Consider the following 18,765-nt stretch of genomic DNA (forward strand, 5'->3'; position numbering starts at 1 on the left):
AATTTTTTTTTTTTTTTTTTTTTTTTTGAGACAGAGTCTCGCTGTTGCCCAGGCTGGAGTGCAGTGGCGCGATCTTGGCTCACTGCAGGCTCCGTTCCCCGGGGTTCACGCCATTCTCCTGCCCCAGCCTCCCGAGTAGCTGGGACTACAGGTGCCCGCCATCACGCCCAGCTAATTTTTTGTATTTTTAGTAGAGACGGGGTTTCACTGTGTTAGCCAGGATGGTCTCGATCTCCCGACCACGTGATCCACCCACCTCGGCCTCCCAAAGTGCTGGGATTACAGACGTGAGCCACTGCGTCCTGCCCTTCTTTTCTATTTTGTGAGGAAAAGTACACATTCATGAAGACATTGACTAGAGCCAGGTTTAGGATTAGGTTATGGCTCTTCCTGTGGAACACAAGTCTGTGGTGCACCAGCCCCATGCTCAGCCCTGCAGATTAACCCGCCATGGAAATATATACATGGGCATATATTTCCTTTATAGAAGTTCAGTGCCATTCACAGTGGTGGAAGCAGATTCTCACAGTAAAATAGTGTTTGTACGTTTGGGTTTCTCTGAATTGTCTCAAAGGAGAAGACTGTGTTCAGTAGTCCCAGGTGAAATAAGAAGAGATGTCCTATACGTTTTCTTTTTTGAATTATCTTCCAAGGACTGTAACTCATATGTTGTCATTCCTGATAAACCTTACTCATTTCGTATGCTCCATGGAATTGGGCAAGAGGTACTGAATGACTCCTCATTATTGTTACAAATAATAATGGGTTTGGTCTCCTGACAAGGCAATTAACACACATATGAAGGACTGAAATTACATGCTCCTTAAAAAAATGTTTCTTCCCAGACTTACATGGTGGCTCATGCCTATAATCTGAGTGTTTTGGGAGGCCGAGATAGGAGGATCCCTTGAGCCTAGGAGTTTGAGGCTGTGATCATTCAACTGCTCTCCAGCCTGGGCGACAGAGCAAGATCTTGTCGTAAAAAATGTTTTTTATGCTTGTTTTTTACCTTAAAAAATCCGAGTCTGTGGATCCTCATTAGAAAACCAGTTTGTAATCAAAAGGACAGAATAAACTCTTTAAAATACAATGCCATAGTTTCCCAGTCATTTCACTGAATCACTTTCTAGGTCTCAAGTAGACAGTCTGTTGCCCAAATGTTCTATTCATCTCTTAGTATTGAATGACGCGATTTTGTGCTAATAAACAAAGATGGCACATAGGTAAGCTTCGCTGAGTTTGGAAGGATGGGATTTAGGAAAATTGGTTGTGTCATTTCCATCTTCTTACAGACTCATTTCTATCAGTGTGTGCTTGATTTGAGCTTTTTTCTTTCTAATCCCCTTCCTCCCCTTCCTTCACTGTTTGTATTTCTGTGATTTTCTTTCCATGGATCATTCTGGGATCCTGTTCAACTTTCCCCAACACTGTCCTCCAAATAGTTGCCAATTGATAAGCACTTAATTGCTCTTTCCCTCAGCTCATCTGGGAAGGATAAGTGCTCAGCCCTCGTTGAGAATAGGTAGCTTTTCCACCCTCATTGGTCAGCAGATGACTTACTTTCTCTGATTACATTTTGCTTAATTTGTTTTTAATTTTGAGGTCAGAGGTTTGCAAATAGACTTTTATGCTGTTTATAGAGAGAAATATTTCTGTTTGAATAAAGTGGGTAGCAGTAGATAACTGGAGTGCCTAATTGCTGCTGTTGCTGTTTTTCTTTGCTGTTGTCATTATCATTATGAAAAGCATTTATTATGCACCTGTGATATGGGCATCTGGAGCTGAATTAAGCTCTGAGTAAAGCAAGAGAGATATCCACACAGCAGCCCATTACCTCTGCTTGATTCCAGCCCATTTATGACAAAGAATAGACAAATGAGCAAACAAATAATGAACAACACATAAAATAAATACTTTTTCCATTAGGACTGAAGAAATGGTACGAAAAAGTATATGCCCAGAGGTGGAGAAGAACTCTTTATTAACTCCATGCCACATAAACCAATAAATGGTGGAATTCCAAGAAAAACATATCTAGGAAAAGAATTTGGAAAACTAAATAGTAGCAGCATTCCTCTGGGAAGAAGGTCCAGAGGAGACGACAACTGGAAGGATCAGAAAGCTGCCAACCTTTTGTAGAATTACTTCCTGTAGCCATATGTTGGATCTGGAGCAAGCCAAAGACAGTCAAAGTGCATTTAATTTTTGATGACACTGAGCTGTCAGAAGGACTAATACCAAAAAAAACAACAAAAAAAGAAATGACGTATTTGAAATCTATAAATTGCATTTCATGTTCATTTGTCTACTCTAGGAAAAGCAAATAAAGTTTCTTCCTCCTTCTGAAGTGGGTGATAAATGATTGCTTGGAGTTGGGTGGTAGGATCCTGTGTTGCCATTATTGACTTTCTATGGAAACAGTTCATCTGCAGGTGCAGTCAGTCGGTACACCCTGCAAGGCATAAGTAAACTGGTTCTAATCACTCATGGGTGGATCTGAACAGGGAATAATTACTTTCCTGATAAAGGCAGTCTCTTTCTCTTATCTTCACCTTCCTTGCCTCAAGCAGAACAGCAAGGATTTGCTCAAGGGGACTGGAAATCCCAATGCTGCAGGGGTCCCTGGGCTGCAGGCAGCAGAAGGCAGTAATGAAAAGGACTCATTCATTTATTCATTCCTTTATTCATTTACAATGGTATGTGGACCTACTATGGAACAAGCTTTGATCCAGGCAAACAATGACCTCTCTTTTTAGAGAGCTTACTAAATTTAGGAATCTGCGAAGCTTGGATTCATGCCTCCTAAAATTCTGTTGTCCAGAACATACTCCAGAATACAGAGAAGTAAACACAACAAAACATTATTTGTTCAAAGTTACATGAAGAGTCAGAAGGGGATAAAGAGTCATTCTAAACTAGCAAAAATAGGGATTGTTAGGCATCTTTAAGAAATGTAATCTATTGTTTTTGAAGAATATTTGCTAATTTGAATTTACTATTTTGAAAATATTTCTGAGTAGAAAATCTTGTGAGAAGATATGACCTATTCATTTATGAACAATATCATCTATGTCTAAGGACTGGATCACATTTATTATTTACAGTGTTTATTTCTCAAGTATGTTAAGCCTTTTTTTATTTAGATCTCATTAAACTTTTTACTTATTAGCTTATTTATATTTTATTACTGATAAAATGATAGGACAAACATCAATTCATTTGAAGCAAAATTATTAAAGAATTTGAATTTAAGACTAAAATAATAAGGTTTTACTTATTCAATTAATAATTAGGTACATACTATGTTTCAGTCGTTACAACAATCATAATTTAATTAATTTGAAGGTTGTGATTAATTACATTATACAGTCATGTGTTAATGTGTGTGCATTTGTGTGTTTATGGCTCAGTTAAAAATGAATATTTGGGGGGCTGGGCACAGTGGCTCATGCCTGTAATCCCAGCACTTTGGGAGCCTGAGGCGGGCAGATCACCTGAGGTCAGGAGTTCGAGACCAGCCTGGCCAACATGGCGAACCCCATCTCTACTAAAATACAAAAATTAGCCAGGAGGCAGAGGGCAGAGGTTGCAGTGAGCTGAGATTGTGTCACTGCATTACAGTCTGGGCAACAGCGATACTCTGTCTCAAAAAAAAAAAAAAAAAAAAAAAGGGTCATAATGTCAAACTTAAAAAAAAAAAACAGAATAAAATCCTCAATCCACACTAGGATATAGAGATGTGGATAAAGAAGTAGAAAGAAACACAAACATCGTTTAACTTGCAATGATAGGGTCATGAGTTTTTTATTTTTTTATTAGAGGTCTTATGGAGTTGTTTCTGCAATAAGAAAAATAACTAATTATTTGGATCCAGATTGACCTGTTTGTTCTAAGTAGAATTGAACAGAAATTTAAGAGAGCAACGACTGGAATGTTTCTGTAGTACAGACATACCTATAAAGCTCACCAGGAAATTTCTGACTATTTCCCATTATTTCCAAAAAGTCAAATTCTCAGATGGAGAGTTTTAGGTGAGGGCTGCATAGAGAAGGTGGGATTTTGGTCTGCCTATTTTCAATATCCAGAAAAAAAGCCAAGGATACGAGTCGCTTTATTTGTATAATATTAAATTTCCATCTGTTGGGAAATATGTGCATTACTCTGCCACTCGCACCCAGTATTACCTGATGCATGATGTCTTAGGCAGTCTGATCACGTGGAGCATAAATGGGTATCAAAAGTATTTTAAAGTGATTGATAAAAATCAGCTTGCTTTGGGAATATTCTGTAGGCCTAGTTTATAATTGTGTTTAATTTTTATTTTGATTAAGTATTCTGCCAGGAGAAGCGGGTGGGGAGAGCTATACTCATGGGAAAAGAGGAAAGCATATTCTGGCTAACAGGGAACTAGGGAATCACCTTGCCTGAGACAATAGATATTCTATAAAATTGAGCCTCTTCACATTACCATGGAAATGACTTTTTGGCAGTAGTGCAAAAAGGTTGTTTTACATTAGTGTTAATTGTGATTGGAGACACAAAACAATATGATCATTTGATGGCTTGTTATTCAAAAAATGACAGCTTTTATGTGTTCATAAATATGAACTCACCTGGAAATATTCCTGTGAATTTAGGAGCCATCTGAATGTACTTGCTTAATGCATATACTAGATTTTAATGAAACCATATGAGTTTGTACTTAGCAGATTACCTGATGGCTCCTTGTCAGCCATCCGATGAGGGAACGCTGTCTGCTTGGTGAATGTGAGACAGAAATCCGTAACTTTGTCAGAATTTATGGTTGGTGGGCAGTGGCTTTCCTGGAACATGGTACAAGAGGCAATTAGTCTTCAACTTTGTGTGCGCTTTTCATCTTGTCGGGAGTGTAGCTGACAGCAACAGCATTGCCTTCACCCCATTACATCCCTTTTCTCCTCTTCAAGAAGGGGAGGTTGAAAGAACAGCAAGGAACCTTAAATTTGTCCCGGATAACATAAACAGAGTTTGGGCAGAGTGTCTGGCATGCAATCCTTTTGTGCCATTTATAGAGACAGGACACCACTTTCAAAGATGACACTAACTGTTCGGAGGCTTTAATATGATTGCCTCCAAATGCTTGAGAAAGCTCCATGTGTTTACCTGGCACTCTGCTCTTTTAAGATATGACTCTGTTCCCCACCTGCCCCCCCTCCCCCCTTTCTGGGAAGTGCAGCATCCTCAGCTGGTAATCTTTAAGCCCTGGGCTGCAGTGATTTCTCTTCATAACAGCAAGATGTTGAGCACGTATTTCATGCTTCCCTGAACCAAATTCAGAAAGTGCCAATTAATAAGTTGATGGAGAAGAGGTCAATGGGTAGCATTAAGGTCACCTGTCTGGAGACATTAGGTGCACACTTTGAGTGAAAGGAGACCCACAGAGAGTTGGGAATGAAGTAATTTATCACACATTCCTGAAGGCATAAAATGAGAGGATTTAAGGCAGTTTTGAGGGCAGCTCCTCCATCTTGCTGCTATTGTGATTGATCCCATTGCTCTGGACAAAATTGTGCATCTCAATGAGACAGTGTAAAACGTCCGAAGCTGTGAATTTTTTCGTATTTATAGCTTCTTCTGTGGTGCAGACTGTGCAGATCAACCAACTTTTCTTTCAGAGAGTTTTAGAGAGTCATGTGGACTTAGAAGTTGTGAAGCTTCCATCCATATCTCAGAGTGTTCCGGGCATCTTTCTATGCACTCATTTATTCATTCATTTGACAAATATTTATCAGTGTACCATACATACTGGACCTTAGTCTAGCTGCTGGGAATACATCTGTGAACTATACAGACAGCTATCTCTGTTCGCACAGGGTTTATTTTTTAGTAGAGGTTATATAGACAAGAAATAAAATAAATAAGTAAATTATGTAGTAGGCTAAAAGGTGATGAGGGTGGTGGGGTAAAATAGCCTTTGTGAAATTCCTAGAGAAAGCTTTACAGCCTAGACTTTGACTTAAAACTCAGAAAATCAGGCTAGGTTAGGATGACATAGGAAATCATTGAAGTGGAATGAAAAGATTTGAGGTAGGGAAGAAAAACAATGGACTCCATCGTCTTTCTCTTCCACCTTTCCCACAGCAGACTATAACCAGTCTTTTAGTCCCCCAAAATGGAAAGTACATAAGGCACAGTAGGAAGAAGTGAAGAAGGGTAAGTGTTCCAGGTTCAGGAAATAACCTTGGAAATAAAACAGAGTCCCCTAAAAGAGAAGAGAATACAGTTATCTATTTCATCCCTCATTCTTCCAGCTTCTCCTACTCCCTTCATTTCTTTGTAGAAATATTTCTGTAGCATTGATCCAAGATGGAAGAATAAGCCTGACAGAGTCAAGGTCCCTGTTTGGCCAAGCATTCTTTGCCTGCCCCTGTCCTTCCCTTGTCAGAATTTAGCTAATTTTCAAGTTTTGCAAATTTGTAAACTTAATTTTCTGTTGTTTCTTTCTCCAACAATTCTTTGCCGCAGATAATGTTACTCACAGACCCGGAGATTGAGAGCAGCTTATTGATCAGCTCAGATGAAGGGGCAACTTATCAAAAGTACCGGCTGAACTTCTACATTCAAAGCTTGCTTTTTCACCCCAAACAAGAAGACTGGATTCTGGCATACAGTCAAGACCAAAAGGTGAGCATACTTACCTTGTTTGAGACAATGAAGCACGGTTCTCTGGGGAAAATCGTGCTAATTTAATCATCTCTCCATTTCAGCTCAATGATCATTTTTGTTCTGAGCAGTAGCCTGACCTCTGTGCTAATGGGACAAAGGAAAGCAAGGAGAGTCTCAGGTTGCTTGTTTAAATCATGTAAATATCTGAAACCACTTACCAAATAAAGATTCGGTGTACTAAGTAAGACATGGTGGAGAAGCAGTTCTCAGCATAGATGCTTAAGGCAGTCAGGAGCCTCCGACCCCCACTGAATTGGAGACAGTGTCTTACGTTTGTGGATTGCTGATCATTTCTCTTGGCAAAGGTCCCGTGGCTTTTCTCAGACTCTTAAAGGGAAGCATAACCCTGAAAAGGTTAAGAACACGAAGTAGGGTTTTTCTAAAACACTGAGAGAAATGGCCAGAGGAATAATAATGATGTATATAGGTAACCTTATGCAGAACCTAGTCATCTCAGAACTTTTCTTCACTTGGTGGTAAGGTTGAAGGAGAAGTCCACTTCATAAGAAAGGATTCAATGAGCTCATGGTATTAGGTGTGTGTGTGTATGTGTGCATATGACCCATAAAATGTCCTCCTATAATATATATTATGTACTCTATACGACATATGCTATAACATACATATGGTCCCTGCCTCTAAGGAACTTGCATTCTCAGGTAGAATAAAAGGCTAGCAATAGCTAATAAAATTAAATTAAAATGAAAAGAAAGAGCATTTACACAGGCAAATGTGAGAGAGACTCTGGCCGTAAAAGCCAGAGGGATAATTGTTGAAATACTAGAATACTCCTTATGAAATGCATTATTCAGTGAAGTCATTCTGAGCATTCTCCTTAGAGGAATCATGATTTAGAAATTACATATATTTAAAGAAATGCTGGACTTAACTAAGTGAGGGGAGTATTCTGGGGTTTTATTTGTCTGGGTTTGCATAGATGGGTGGCATTTTTGAAGGTAGGAGAATGGTATGAGCAACTTCCCAAGGTCTCTACTGACAGGAGCATTTTAAAGGAAGCAAATTAAAATTCTTAAGATTGGAGTTTTATTCATGATGCCCCTACTGCCAAATAAAATGCACATTAAGCCTAAAAATAGAAAGAATTTACATTTCATTTTTTTTTTTCCTCTTGAGCAGCCTGGCTACCCTTTCAGCAGAATGTACAATTTTGTTTCTGGAGTCAAGCCACAGTGCATCTGGTCCAGGATGGTGCAGTTAACAGAGGCAAAGCCTGACCAGCTCAGACAGAGTATTAGTCATTTAATCCACAGGGCTATTACATTTTATTCGACAGTTGGTTAATTTCCCCCCCTCCCCGATGCCAGAAGCACAGCGAGGGCCAGATTTACCTGCCTAAGTAAAAACTCTGCATCTTTGCAATTATGCTGGAGGAGATGCCCAAATATGTAACCCTTTCGTTCCCAGCACTTCAAAGAGTGCCTCCCATGGTCACTGTGGCAGAGTGGATGATACAAGACCAGTTAGGATGCCTGAGCTGTGACTTCAACCCAGCTACTTATGGTGAACAGTATTTAGCGTTGGCTTCCTTTGCGTTAAAATGTGTTTGTATGGATAATTATAATTGTAGGTACCCTTCCAAAGTGATTTAAAAAGAAACAAATATTAGATGCCACATCTCTTTTAAGTGCCATGCATGATACAGTGTTGATATAAAATAACAATATTCTATCCATCTGGAGATAGATGATTAACACATATGAGTTGACCAGTAGTTTAAGAGAGGCCACAAAGGCAGTGCTGTCACTGAATGTTAGTTATATACAAGTGACTGAATGAATTACATTAAATTGGTAGCCCAAAGTTCAGGAGATAGAGATCTAGTAATCTGTCTACTCTAGAGGTCTTACAAAATGACTTCAGCTGGACTTTAATGGAGATGTTGGATTTGTATTGTAACAGTAGGGGAGGCCAAGTTTTTACAACAGGAATGTCATATACATGAAATTGTAAAAATCATGTTTACAAAATTGCAAATTTTTTATTTGGCTGAAACTAAAATTTGTAGGTAGTTATAATTTACACACACACACTAACACACACACACACACTTTGGAACCTAATCTTTATTATTTTTCACTGTTTTGGCTGTTTGATTTTTTAGGAAAACTAATTTTTGTTTCCTTAATTAGGAGTCTTCAGAAATTTGGGTCCAGAGAATGACATATTTAGAGCTATAGATTTCAAGGGTTAATCGGTAGTAATATGAGTATAAACTACAGTAATACAAGGTCAAAAACAAGACCAGTTGGGATGATATTACAGCAGTCCTGGCATCAGATGCTAAGGGTAAGAACCAAAAGGTATCTTTTGTGACCACAGACCCAATGAATCCTGTCATTTTAGAGTTGGAAGCAGTCTTCATCTGTTTGTTGTTGTCGTTGTTTTCTCTGTATGAGGCTAAGGATCTAAATATCTAAGAGGTTAATAAATTTTCTCAAAGGGAAAAATCACTAATTGGTATCACATGTGGATATTCTACAAATGGGGTAAGGGGCTACCTGACATTTGATAGTATTCTCATTCTTTTTTTTTTTTTTGAGATGAAGTCTCGCCCTGTCACCCAGACTGGAGTGCAATGGCGCAATCTGGGCTCACTGCAACCTCTGCCTCCAGGGTTCAGGCGATTCTCCTGCCTCAGCCTCCCAAGTAGCTGGGATTACAGGTGCACACTACCATGCCCAGCTAATTTTTTGTATCTTTAGTAGAGACGGGGTTTCACCTTGTTGGCCAGGCTGGTCTCGAACTCCTGACCTTGTGATCCGCCCACCTCGGCCTCCCAAACTGCTGGGATTACAGGCATGAGCCACCACACCCGGCCAGGGTTCTCATTTTTGAAGGTGATATTTTGAGATGAACAGATGGGTAAGAGTCAGCCTTTCTACTGACCTCTCTGTTTCTTTAAGAGACTGATGAAGGATAAATCTTACTGGAAAAAACACATTGTGGATAGCCAGCTATACAAGTAGGAATCAGAGAAGACCTCCATATCTCAAGGCTTGAATTACAGAATAGGGAGTGGGGCATTCACGGGAAGGGAGTGAGCCGCAGCCGATAGCTGATGGCATTGGCTGGAAGTCAAGTTGAGAGGGTCTGTGGCCACTCAGGTGGGTCAGTGATATGGAAATAAAAGCTGACAGGCACCCATGGGTCATGGAGCTTTTAGCACTGATGAGATGTGGCAACAAGGAGAACCATGTGCTGGTGTTGGTTCGCCAGTGACTGCACATGCCCAGGAAATAGGAACATTTATTCTTTCATGTAAGTATTGCTCGTCAGTTTTTCTGTGACAGCTGCTAATGTCACTGCTGCAGATCTCCCAGCTAGGATCTTAGTCAGTGTTATCTCTGCTGGATGCTGTTTTACATCAAATTGTGGTGAACAATCCCTTAGAAAATGCCTTACTGAGGTGGCAATTCCTATGAACAGGGTCCTCCTCTTTTCTTTTTATTTGCTGGCTTCTTTGTTTTTTTAAGGCATACTCTCTGTCTTTTGAACACATAGCCACATTGATTTTTCCCTTATCTCCCTGACATTGCTTTTTCTCTCCTTCAGTGAATGTGACGTTTAAGCTCCTAAGGACAGAATTTGGAGCTCTGGCCTGCAGGATAGACCCCATGTGAGCTGTGGTACCCTGCTCTAACTGTGTTTCATTTTGGGTGCCTAAATCCCAGTGGAGGCTTTTTGATGTGGGCATTATAAGGGACTCAAAGAGTTTTGTTGAACAGATGTTCCTTTCTGGCCCAAAATAGAATTTTACTGGGTATCAGTTCTATGGGGGGGTCATATTAAGATTTTAAAAGGTAGTTTTAATCAGGGAAAAATGTGTATGGCCAAATGTCCTCAGAATTCACAAACCAAGGTTTTTGATATTTTTTCTTTTTACTTAGAAGGAGAAATCTATTTGTGATATTCAACATCTAGGTGGTTGTATTATTAAGGGTTCTCCAAAGAAACAGAACCAATAAGGGGAGGAGAGAGAGAGATTGATTGATTATGGGAATTTACTCATGCAATTATGGAGGCTCATAAGTCCCAAGATCTGCCATCTGCAAGCTGGACAACCGAGAATGCCGGTGGTATAATTCAGTCCAAGTTGGAAGGCCTGAGAATTGGGTGGGAGTGGAACAAATGGTGTAAGTCCTGGTCCAAGTCCAAAGTCCTGAGAACCAGGAACTCTGATATCTGAGGGCCAGGAGAGAGGGATGGATATCCCAGCTCAAAAAGAAAGAGGGAATTCACCCTCCCTCTGCCTTTTCTGTTCAGCACCTCCAAGGATTAGATGATGCTCACCTACACTGGAGAGGGTGGATTTTCTCAGCCTACTGATTCAGATGCTAATGTCTTCTAGAAAAACCCTTACAGATACACCCAGATAAGTTTTATCAGCTCTTTGGGCGTCTCTTAGCCAAGTCAAGTTGACACATAAAATTAACCATCACCATAGTTGCCAAGAGGTAAATGCTATCTTGTCTGGGGATGTGGCTATCCAGGCACCACTAGAATGACTGAAAAGAAAAGGCGTGGAGCCCTTTACCCATAGAAATTCTTAAATAAGTAGCATAGGTACATAGGAAACCCTGCCCTGAGACTTACCGAGTAAAGACATAGGAGCTGGACTTGGCCTCTGAAGGGCCTGTGTGAGGATGTGCCTTTGGAAAGCCCTGAAAATTTCAGAAAAAGGAACATTATAGATACAATTATAGAGATTCTGTTTCAAACGGACAGGGGGCTACTTGGTGTATAAAGTCCCACCCCTCACATTTTTAAAACAATGAATCCTTGTGGAAGGTATGAAGAATTCCATGGCATTTATTATAGGAGCACCAAAATGTTGCTTTCTTTTATTAATTTACTTTTTTATTACTATAATTTAAACAGTAGGCAAACCAAGCATTCTACCTATTTAAAAAAATGTCTTTGTATTTGGAAACTGAGCAGATAAGAGAAAGGAGATATAGTCCTTTACTTCACTGCTAGCTGACTTTCTTGCCTCAATACAGGAAACCACCCAAGGAAGGCTTAGCAGAAGGCTGAGTCTGCCAGATTACATCTTTGTTTTAATTTGGCAATAAACTAGTGTACAAACTGTGCTATAAAACATTGCCTCCAACGGCATCTCTCAGTCTGTCTTAAACACCTCACTAAACATGATGTGTTGGGAAACATTTGAAACGAGAGAAAACAAAGAGCAGATGTGACTGTAAGGAAATTTAAAAAAAAAAAAAAAAACAGGAGAGAAATACAAGAATCTGTGTATACCTCAGCTTTGCTGTCTATGCCGGGGTAAGGGCTCGTGGAGCCTCTGTTAGGATTTGCAATGGAGACGTGATTTGTAAAGGGGAGAGTGCAATGTTGTGAAACCAACATGAACGCTGTCAGGACTCGGGCTGCTGAGTGGCTGGAGAGCAGAGGCCCCTTGCTGTCCTTATCCAGACCTCTTCTTCAGGTAGCTCCAGAGAAGGGCCTTCTGCCCCTGACCATGAGCAGGAAGGGCTGCTCTTCTCCTGTCCTGTGCAGTCCCCACCCTTGTGGACGTTCAAGACCACCTAGAGCATGAACGCAGTTCCTACACAAACAGGCAAGAAGTACAATTGAACAAAAGAGGCTGGGTCCAGGCTGTGGGAAGTTGGAGAGCAGGTGTTCATTTAAAAGGAGGGAGGGATGTTGTCAAGCTCTAGCCTGCTGTTCTTGCCATGTAGGAAGGTGGGTCCAGTGTCGCCAGACCTTCAGAATTCTTTCTTTTTTTGAGAGAAGTAATTCTGCTTTGTTTTCAAAGTGAAGTTTTCTTATTTCTATGTGTGTAACAGTGACCTCAGAAATTTAAAAAGAAGCACTGCATAGGACGAATAAACCTCATCTGCTGCCCTGTGGTTGTCCTTTCTTCTTTCCCATTCTTTGTTTTTCTCTGTTCATGGGTCTCTCTTTTGATTTTATTTGAGAAGATGTTAATTTTTTTTCTTGCGATTTTTTGAAAAAATTACATTCAAATAAATGAGTAGTTTTGTCGAGGGAGAATAAAACTTTTAGGACAGTTTGGTGGGCCACCCTTTATTTTGTGGCAGTTCTAGAATATTTGCAAGTTTATATTGACTCGCTTATTTTGGAGCTCTATGAGTCTGCAGTCCAAGTAAGAACATGTGGAAAACTTGCTGCATTCCTGATCTTCTTTAAATTCCAAAGGATCACAGTTTATGAAATAAACAGAAAATCCTAAAGCCTGTATGTTGGCCTTCCCTTCAACATTTTTTCGTACGTATGTGTCAGAGACCAAAACATACTTTTTTTTTTTTTTTTTTTTTTTTTTCTCGGCTCACTGCAAGCTCCGCCTCCCGGGTTCACGCCATTCTCCTGCCTCAGCCTCTCCGAGTAGTGGGGACTATATGCGCCCGCCACCAGGCTCGGCTGAGACGGGGTTTCACTGTGGTCTCGATCTCCTGACCTCGTGATCCGCCCGCCTCGGCCTCCCAAAGTGCTGGGATTACAAGCTTGAGCCACCGTGCCCGGCCCAAAACATACTTTTAAAGGCAGAAAACAGGCTTTGATAGGGAGGTTCTGTTTACAAATAATGGAAAATCTAATTTTTTTTCCTTTTTTTGAGATATAGTCTTGCTGTCTTGCCCAGGCTGGAGTGCAGTGATGTGATCTTGGCTCACTGCAACCTCTGCCTCCTGGGTTCCAGCGATTCTCCTGCCTCAGCTTCTCGAATAGCTGGGATTACAGGCACCTGCCACCATGCCTGGCTAATTTTTGTATTTTTTTTGTAGAGACTGGGTTTGACCATGTTGGCCAGGCTGGTCTCGAACTCCTGGCCTCAAGTGATCTGCCTCGGCCTCCAAAAGTGCTGGGATTACAGGCGTGAGCCCTGTGCCCGGCTGGAAACTCTAAATATTAACAGCTGGCATTCTCTCCATAAACGAAGTCTGACTTTCTGTTAAAATCATATGTTGATAGAAAAGGAAAAATGGACTGCCCGTGTGATGAACAGCCAATGACAGAATTTTCGTAACGTGAATAAAATAAGTTTTATTTAAAAAGAACTAATTTTAGTTCTCTGCCTTCTCTCTCTCTCTACCAGTCCTGCAATGTTTTTAAAGTCTTGTATCTATTCTACATGTATATTTATAAACATATCTATAAAAAAATCTTCTCTTTATTCCTTTTAATTGTTCCTTTCTTTTTTTTTTTTTTGAGACGGAGTCTAGGTCTGTCACCCAGGCTGGAGTGCAGTGGCACGATCTCAGCTCACTGCAACCTCCACCTCCCGGGTTCAAGCGATTCTCCTGCCTCAGCCTCCCGAGTAGCTGGGATTACCGGCACCCGCCCCCACGCCTGGCTAATTTTTGTATTTTTTAGTAGAGACGGGGATTCACTGTGTTGGCCAGGCTGGCCTCGAACTCCTGGCCTCATGATCTGCCTGCCTCGGCCTCCCAAAGTGCTGGGATTACAAGCGTGAGCCACCGCGCCCAGCCAATCGTTCCTTTCTTTTCCTGAGTGAGCCCTCACGGAAGGGCAATACTTATGGCTGCTTTGAATGGCAGACATTCCCTGGGAAATAATGACTACTAATAAAGAAATAGATGCTAGCACTTTCAAAATCTCAGTCATATTTAGGTTTCTCACCACTGACCGACAGTAGAGTGAGCTGGTAAGAGGATAAGCTGTCTCCTCTGTCAGGTCCTACCCCTGCTCTGTGATCTTCAGTAGGTCATTTAAATGTAGTTTCTCCAACTGAAAAGTGGAAACAATAATAAGAGTACCTGGCTCATGGGACTATTTGATGATACTGAGATAATGCATGCAAAACACGAACGCAGAGCCTGGCACATAGCAAACATGGCATAGATGCCAGCCAATGTATTATCCAAAGACCTGAAAGATAGCACCCCTGGTGTGGTGCAGCTGGAATTAGACAAAGCCTGTCTAAGTCAGAGGCTGTCTTATCCCAGTGTCTTTCCAGTACGTAGCGCTACAGGCACTTTAATCAATTTAATTTAAATGCCTTTTTAGACAATCACTAAAAGGTCCCATGGAAGCAGAATGAATGGAACAGGACAGATGGATATGTGGTACTTAGAAATATTATTGATTATAATAATAGAAAACCATTAAATATTAAAGTATTTATCTTCACATTAACTCTATTTGTTTTTTAATAGACCTAGCAGCCCCTTAATGTCAAAAGGGCAAGATTGAGATAAAGACAAATTGATCCTTGAAATTCAACCCCCTGGGGATATTCAAATGATTTCTGCACAAGCACAAACACTTAGGAAACTGATATCTACCTAATGCCATCTTGTTTCCCCAAGGCACTGCATTAAGTTAAAAGGCACTTGGTTTTTTATAAGAAATATGTTGAGCATTATATACCATGCTGGTTTGGCAGGATTTTCATGTGCTTGAAATTTCCCAATGTCAGAGCTGATTTCTAATCTCGTGAATATGTAAGTAATTTAAGTATCCAAGTACTAAACTGGCAATTAGAGTGGAAACCAGGGAGCTCGCTAAATGTCAACCCCAACACTTGTTTATAAAACAAATTCTCAAGCTGAAATGCCATCATATGCAAACAAGGAAGGCTTACGTTCACTTTAGATACCATGTTTAAACAGGTTGTATCATTATTTTTCAATTGCCACCTGGAACAGTTTGATTTGCCTGTTTCTAATCATTTGGGGGAAAAAAAACAGAGCTACAAGAATAACGACAAATGAACATTTTAAAACAAGCAATTGGGTTTAAGATTTGAACAGGCACAATTGTGCTATTTGATAGTTTTGTAGGCTTTGAAAGAGAGTTATTTGTATGTCCAAATTTTTAGCTAGTTCTTCATCTGTTTTTATGCCACCACCACTTGTCTTTAAGAACCTTTAAGGGGCCGGGCGCAGTGGCTCATGCCTGTAATCTCAGCACTTTAGGAGGCCAAGGCAGGCAGATCACTTGAGGTCATGGGTTTGACACCAGCCTGGCCAACATCGTGAAACCCACCCCCCCCCCCGCCTCTAAAAATACAAAAATTAGCCGGGTGTGGTGGTGCATGCTTGTGATCCTAGCTAATGGGGAGGCTGAGGCAGGGGAATCGCTTGAACCCTGGAGGCAGAGGTTGCAGTGAGCCGAGATGGCACCACTGTACTCCAACCTGAACAACAGAGTGAGACTGTCTCAAATAAATAATAAATAAATAAATAAGAATCTTTAAGGCCAAGATTTTATCTTATCATTTTCCTATATACCTCCAGACCTGGATGCACAGGAGGTGTTCACAAATCAAACTCTCCCACAGTCATATATTGACCCTCCCTTCCCAACCGACTCCAGTTCCATAAGTCTAATCTTCCAAGCTTCAGAGCACCACCCTCAACTGTAGGGCATGTGACAGACTTCAGTGACAGCTGGGGAATGGGCTGTCAGTGACAAATTTGATAAATCCAGCTGCAGGAGAGATTGATGGAACCAGCAATAGGCCATCATTCCTGCCCAGCCTTCATCAGCAAAGCCTGACTGTCCAGCTTGATACTCTTATCTTTTGACCTTAATGACATTTGGATCCAGTCTACATCAGCTCCCCACAAGTATTGGTAAGATTGCACCTACCCAGCCTGGTTCCAGGCTCTCTTTATAGCCCCAGCTTCTACTTCACTCTGTAATGCATCCCAGCCAAACTGGGTCTCTTGCTATTGACCAAAGAAATGTGAGAACACCACCCTGAGTTTTGCTCCTCTGTTTATTTGCACAGACTGACCCATTCCCCTAGAACAGTTTTTCTGCATGTCTTCATTCTGAGACATGTTAATTGTATTACAAAGCCCACTGTGAATTATTTTGCAAATTCCAAACTTTTTCTCTACAACATAGGCCACTACAACACTGTGCACAAAATGTGACACATTACTGTAGGTTGTCTGTGATATCACTAATACACAGCGTTTTCTTTGAGAAACTTTATTGGGGCAGGGTTGGGTGTGGGGATCTGGATTGGGCATCATGGCTCTCTCACTATCTCTCTCTGTACTGAACAGCCAAGGTAAAGACTCGTGTCAGCTCTTAGTGAAGTTTACGGAATCCTTTTAAGTGTTGCAGATTTTGGTTCCCCTTAGCGTGGGTTCTGGCCCCCTCCTATGCTGTGGAACCAGAGCATCAAAACATACTTCTGAGGACCACATTTTTCTCTGGACTGATTCTCTTTCTTCCCATTGAGGGTGATGGAATAAAGAACTTGATATTTGTGATGCCTCAGGCCTGGCATTAGGAATGTATATGAAGTCCTTAAGGTACCATCTCTTTGTTGCTAAAAAAAAGGATGCAGGAACAGCAGTGAGAAGCAGAGAGTCATGAGGTGGATGAGTGCTTTTTGTACCCAGGCCATCCCCAGGGCAGTATTAGAATGAGGCAAAGAAAACAGAACTGGTAGGATTTTCTGTCAGCCTTTTCAAGAAGTACAATTTGCAGGCCCCCTGCTTCCAAAATGTTCAGAGGAGAGAAGGAAAGAGGAGTGGGCAGGCAACCTTGAAAAGAGCCGACAGCAGGATGTTTTCCACCAATGCAGGCGCCTCCTAAGGAGCCTGTGTGGAGGATCCCCAGGAAACTGCCCCCCTGACCCCTGACCGGGGAAGCCACCGTGGGAAGCTTTGTGGTGAACAACATCTGGTCCCATGAACCAAAGACTTAAAACGTTATCACAACTCTTAGCTTCTATGGAATTCTCCTAGCACAAATTTCTGTGAAATGGATGCTCTTTCACTCATTTCCCAGCTGCAAAAGAGAATTCCATCACGTGCACCTGTCTAACAATCTGAAAAGAGAGGATACATTGATCCGATTTAGGGATATTGAAAAGACTTTCTAGGGACACTGACAATTGCAAGCTTGTGGATCACCACAAGGAGTTGAATTTCTTATCTAGTGGCAAGTTGTCACTCTTCTAGGGATTTAACCAAAATGTGAATGTTAAGGTGGAAATGAAAGTTGGAAATGGCTGCTACCCTTCTCTCATCCCGTCTTCATCTGCTGTAGACTAGGAATTGAGCAAAACCAGTGCATCCCATTCTTTCCCTCCCCAAAACCAGTGCATCCCATTCTTTCCCTCCCCAAAACCAGTGCATCCCATTCTTTCCCTCCCCGAAACCAGTGCATCCCATTCTTTCCCTCCCCCAGGCCGTATTGTCCTGCTGTGGCATCCCTCTTTGTCAGTGCCCACCATCCAACTTGCAGTTCCGAGGACATCCAGAGGATGGTGCCAGAGATGCCTAACAGCTGGCTCAAAGCTCTCAATGAAACTAACCCTGGCAATTTCATCCTTTGGAATTAAGTGTATTTTTATCTGCATTCTTCTTAAAGCAAACAAAGACAGATGGCAAGGAAACAAGCCAATGTGAAAGATGTCTTTAAAAAAAAAAAAACCCTTCAGGAGAGGAACACATCAAAATAGAGAGAGAAGTGCTAATATCCCCAGACCAGCATAATGACAGTCTGGAGGGTTAGGCCCTAAGGCTGCTAATAGATCTTGAGCACAAGTGAGTGCTGGGTTTGTGCTCATTAAGTTGTATTTACTAATGCAATGTAGTCATAGATACTTTAGAATGATTTTACACAGAATGGATTTTCTGTGTTGCATTCTTATTGCAGATATAACCAGAATCTTTCCCTGTTCTCTAACACTTCTGCTCCTTCAGTTCTTTTTCAACATTTATACTAATGTTAGCTAAACAAAATCAAACCCTCTAAGAATGGCATTTTGGTTTTTTTTTGGAGACAATGTCTCACTCTGTCGCCCAGGCTGGAATGCAGTGGCGCAATCTCGGCTCACTGCAAGCTCCATTTCCCGGATTCACACCATCCTCCTGCCTCAGCCTCCTGAGTAGCTGGGACTACAGGCGCCGGCCATCACACCCAGCTAATTTTTTGTATTTTTAGTAGAGACGGGGTTTCACCCTGTTAGCCAGGATGGTCTCGATCTCCTGACCTCGTGACCCGCCCTCCTCGGCCTCCCAAAGTGCTGGGATTACAGGCGTGAGCCACCGCACCCGGCCAAGAATGGCA

At 41.3% G+C, this 18,765-nt stretch overlaps 1 protein-coding gene across 3 annotated transcripts in view; it reads left to right on the top strand.

Annotated features, from left to right (window-relative positions):
* The window catches only part of SORCS1 (sortilin related VPS10 domain containing receptor 1), a 602,630-nt gene that overhangs the window by 389,376 nt on the left and 194,489 nt on the right, over positions 1–18,765 (top strand). For all 3 annotated transcript variants that reach the window (XM_032178269.2, XM_058436040.1, XM_032178276.2), the window contains exon 4: positions 6,505–6,663. In XM_032178269.2, coding sequence (XP_032034160.1) covers positions 6,505–6,663 — 159 coding nt within the window. The remainder of the gene's footprint in view (positions 1–6,504; positions 6,664–18,765) is intronic.

Source organism: Hylobates moloch, unplaced genomic scaffold (genome assembly GCF_009828535.3).
Source record: "Hylobates moloch isolate HMO894 unplaced genomic scaffold, HMol_V3 SCAFFOLD_3, whole genome shotgun sequence".
In the NCBI taxonomy this organism is placed as follows: Eukaryota; Metazoa; Chordata; class Mammalia; order Primates; family Hylobatidae; genus Hylobates; species Hylobates moloch.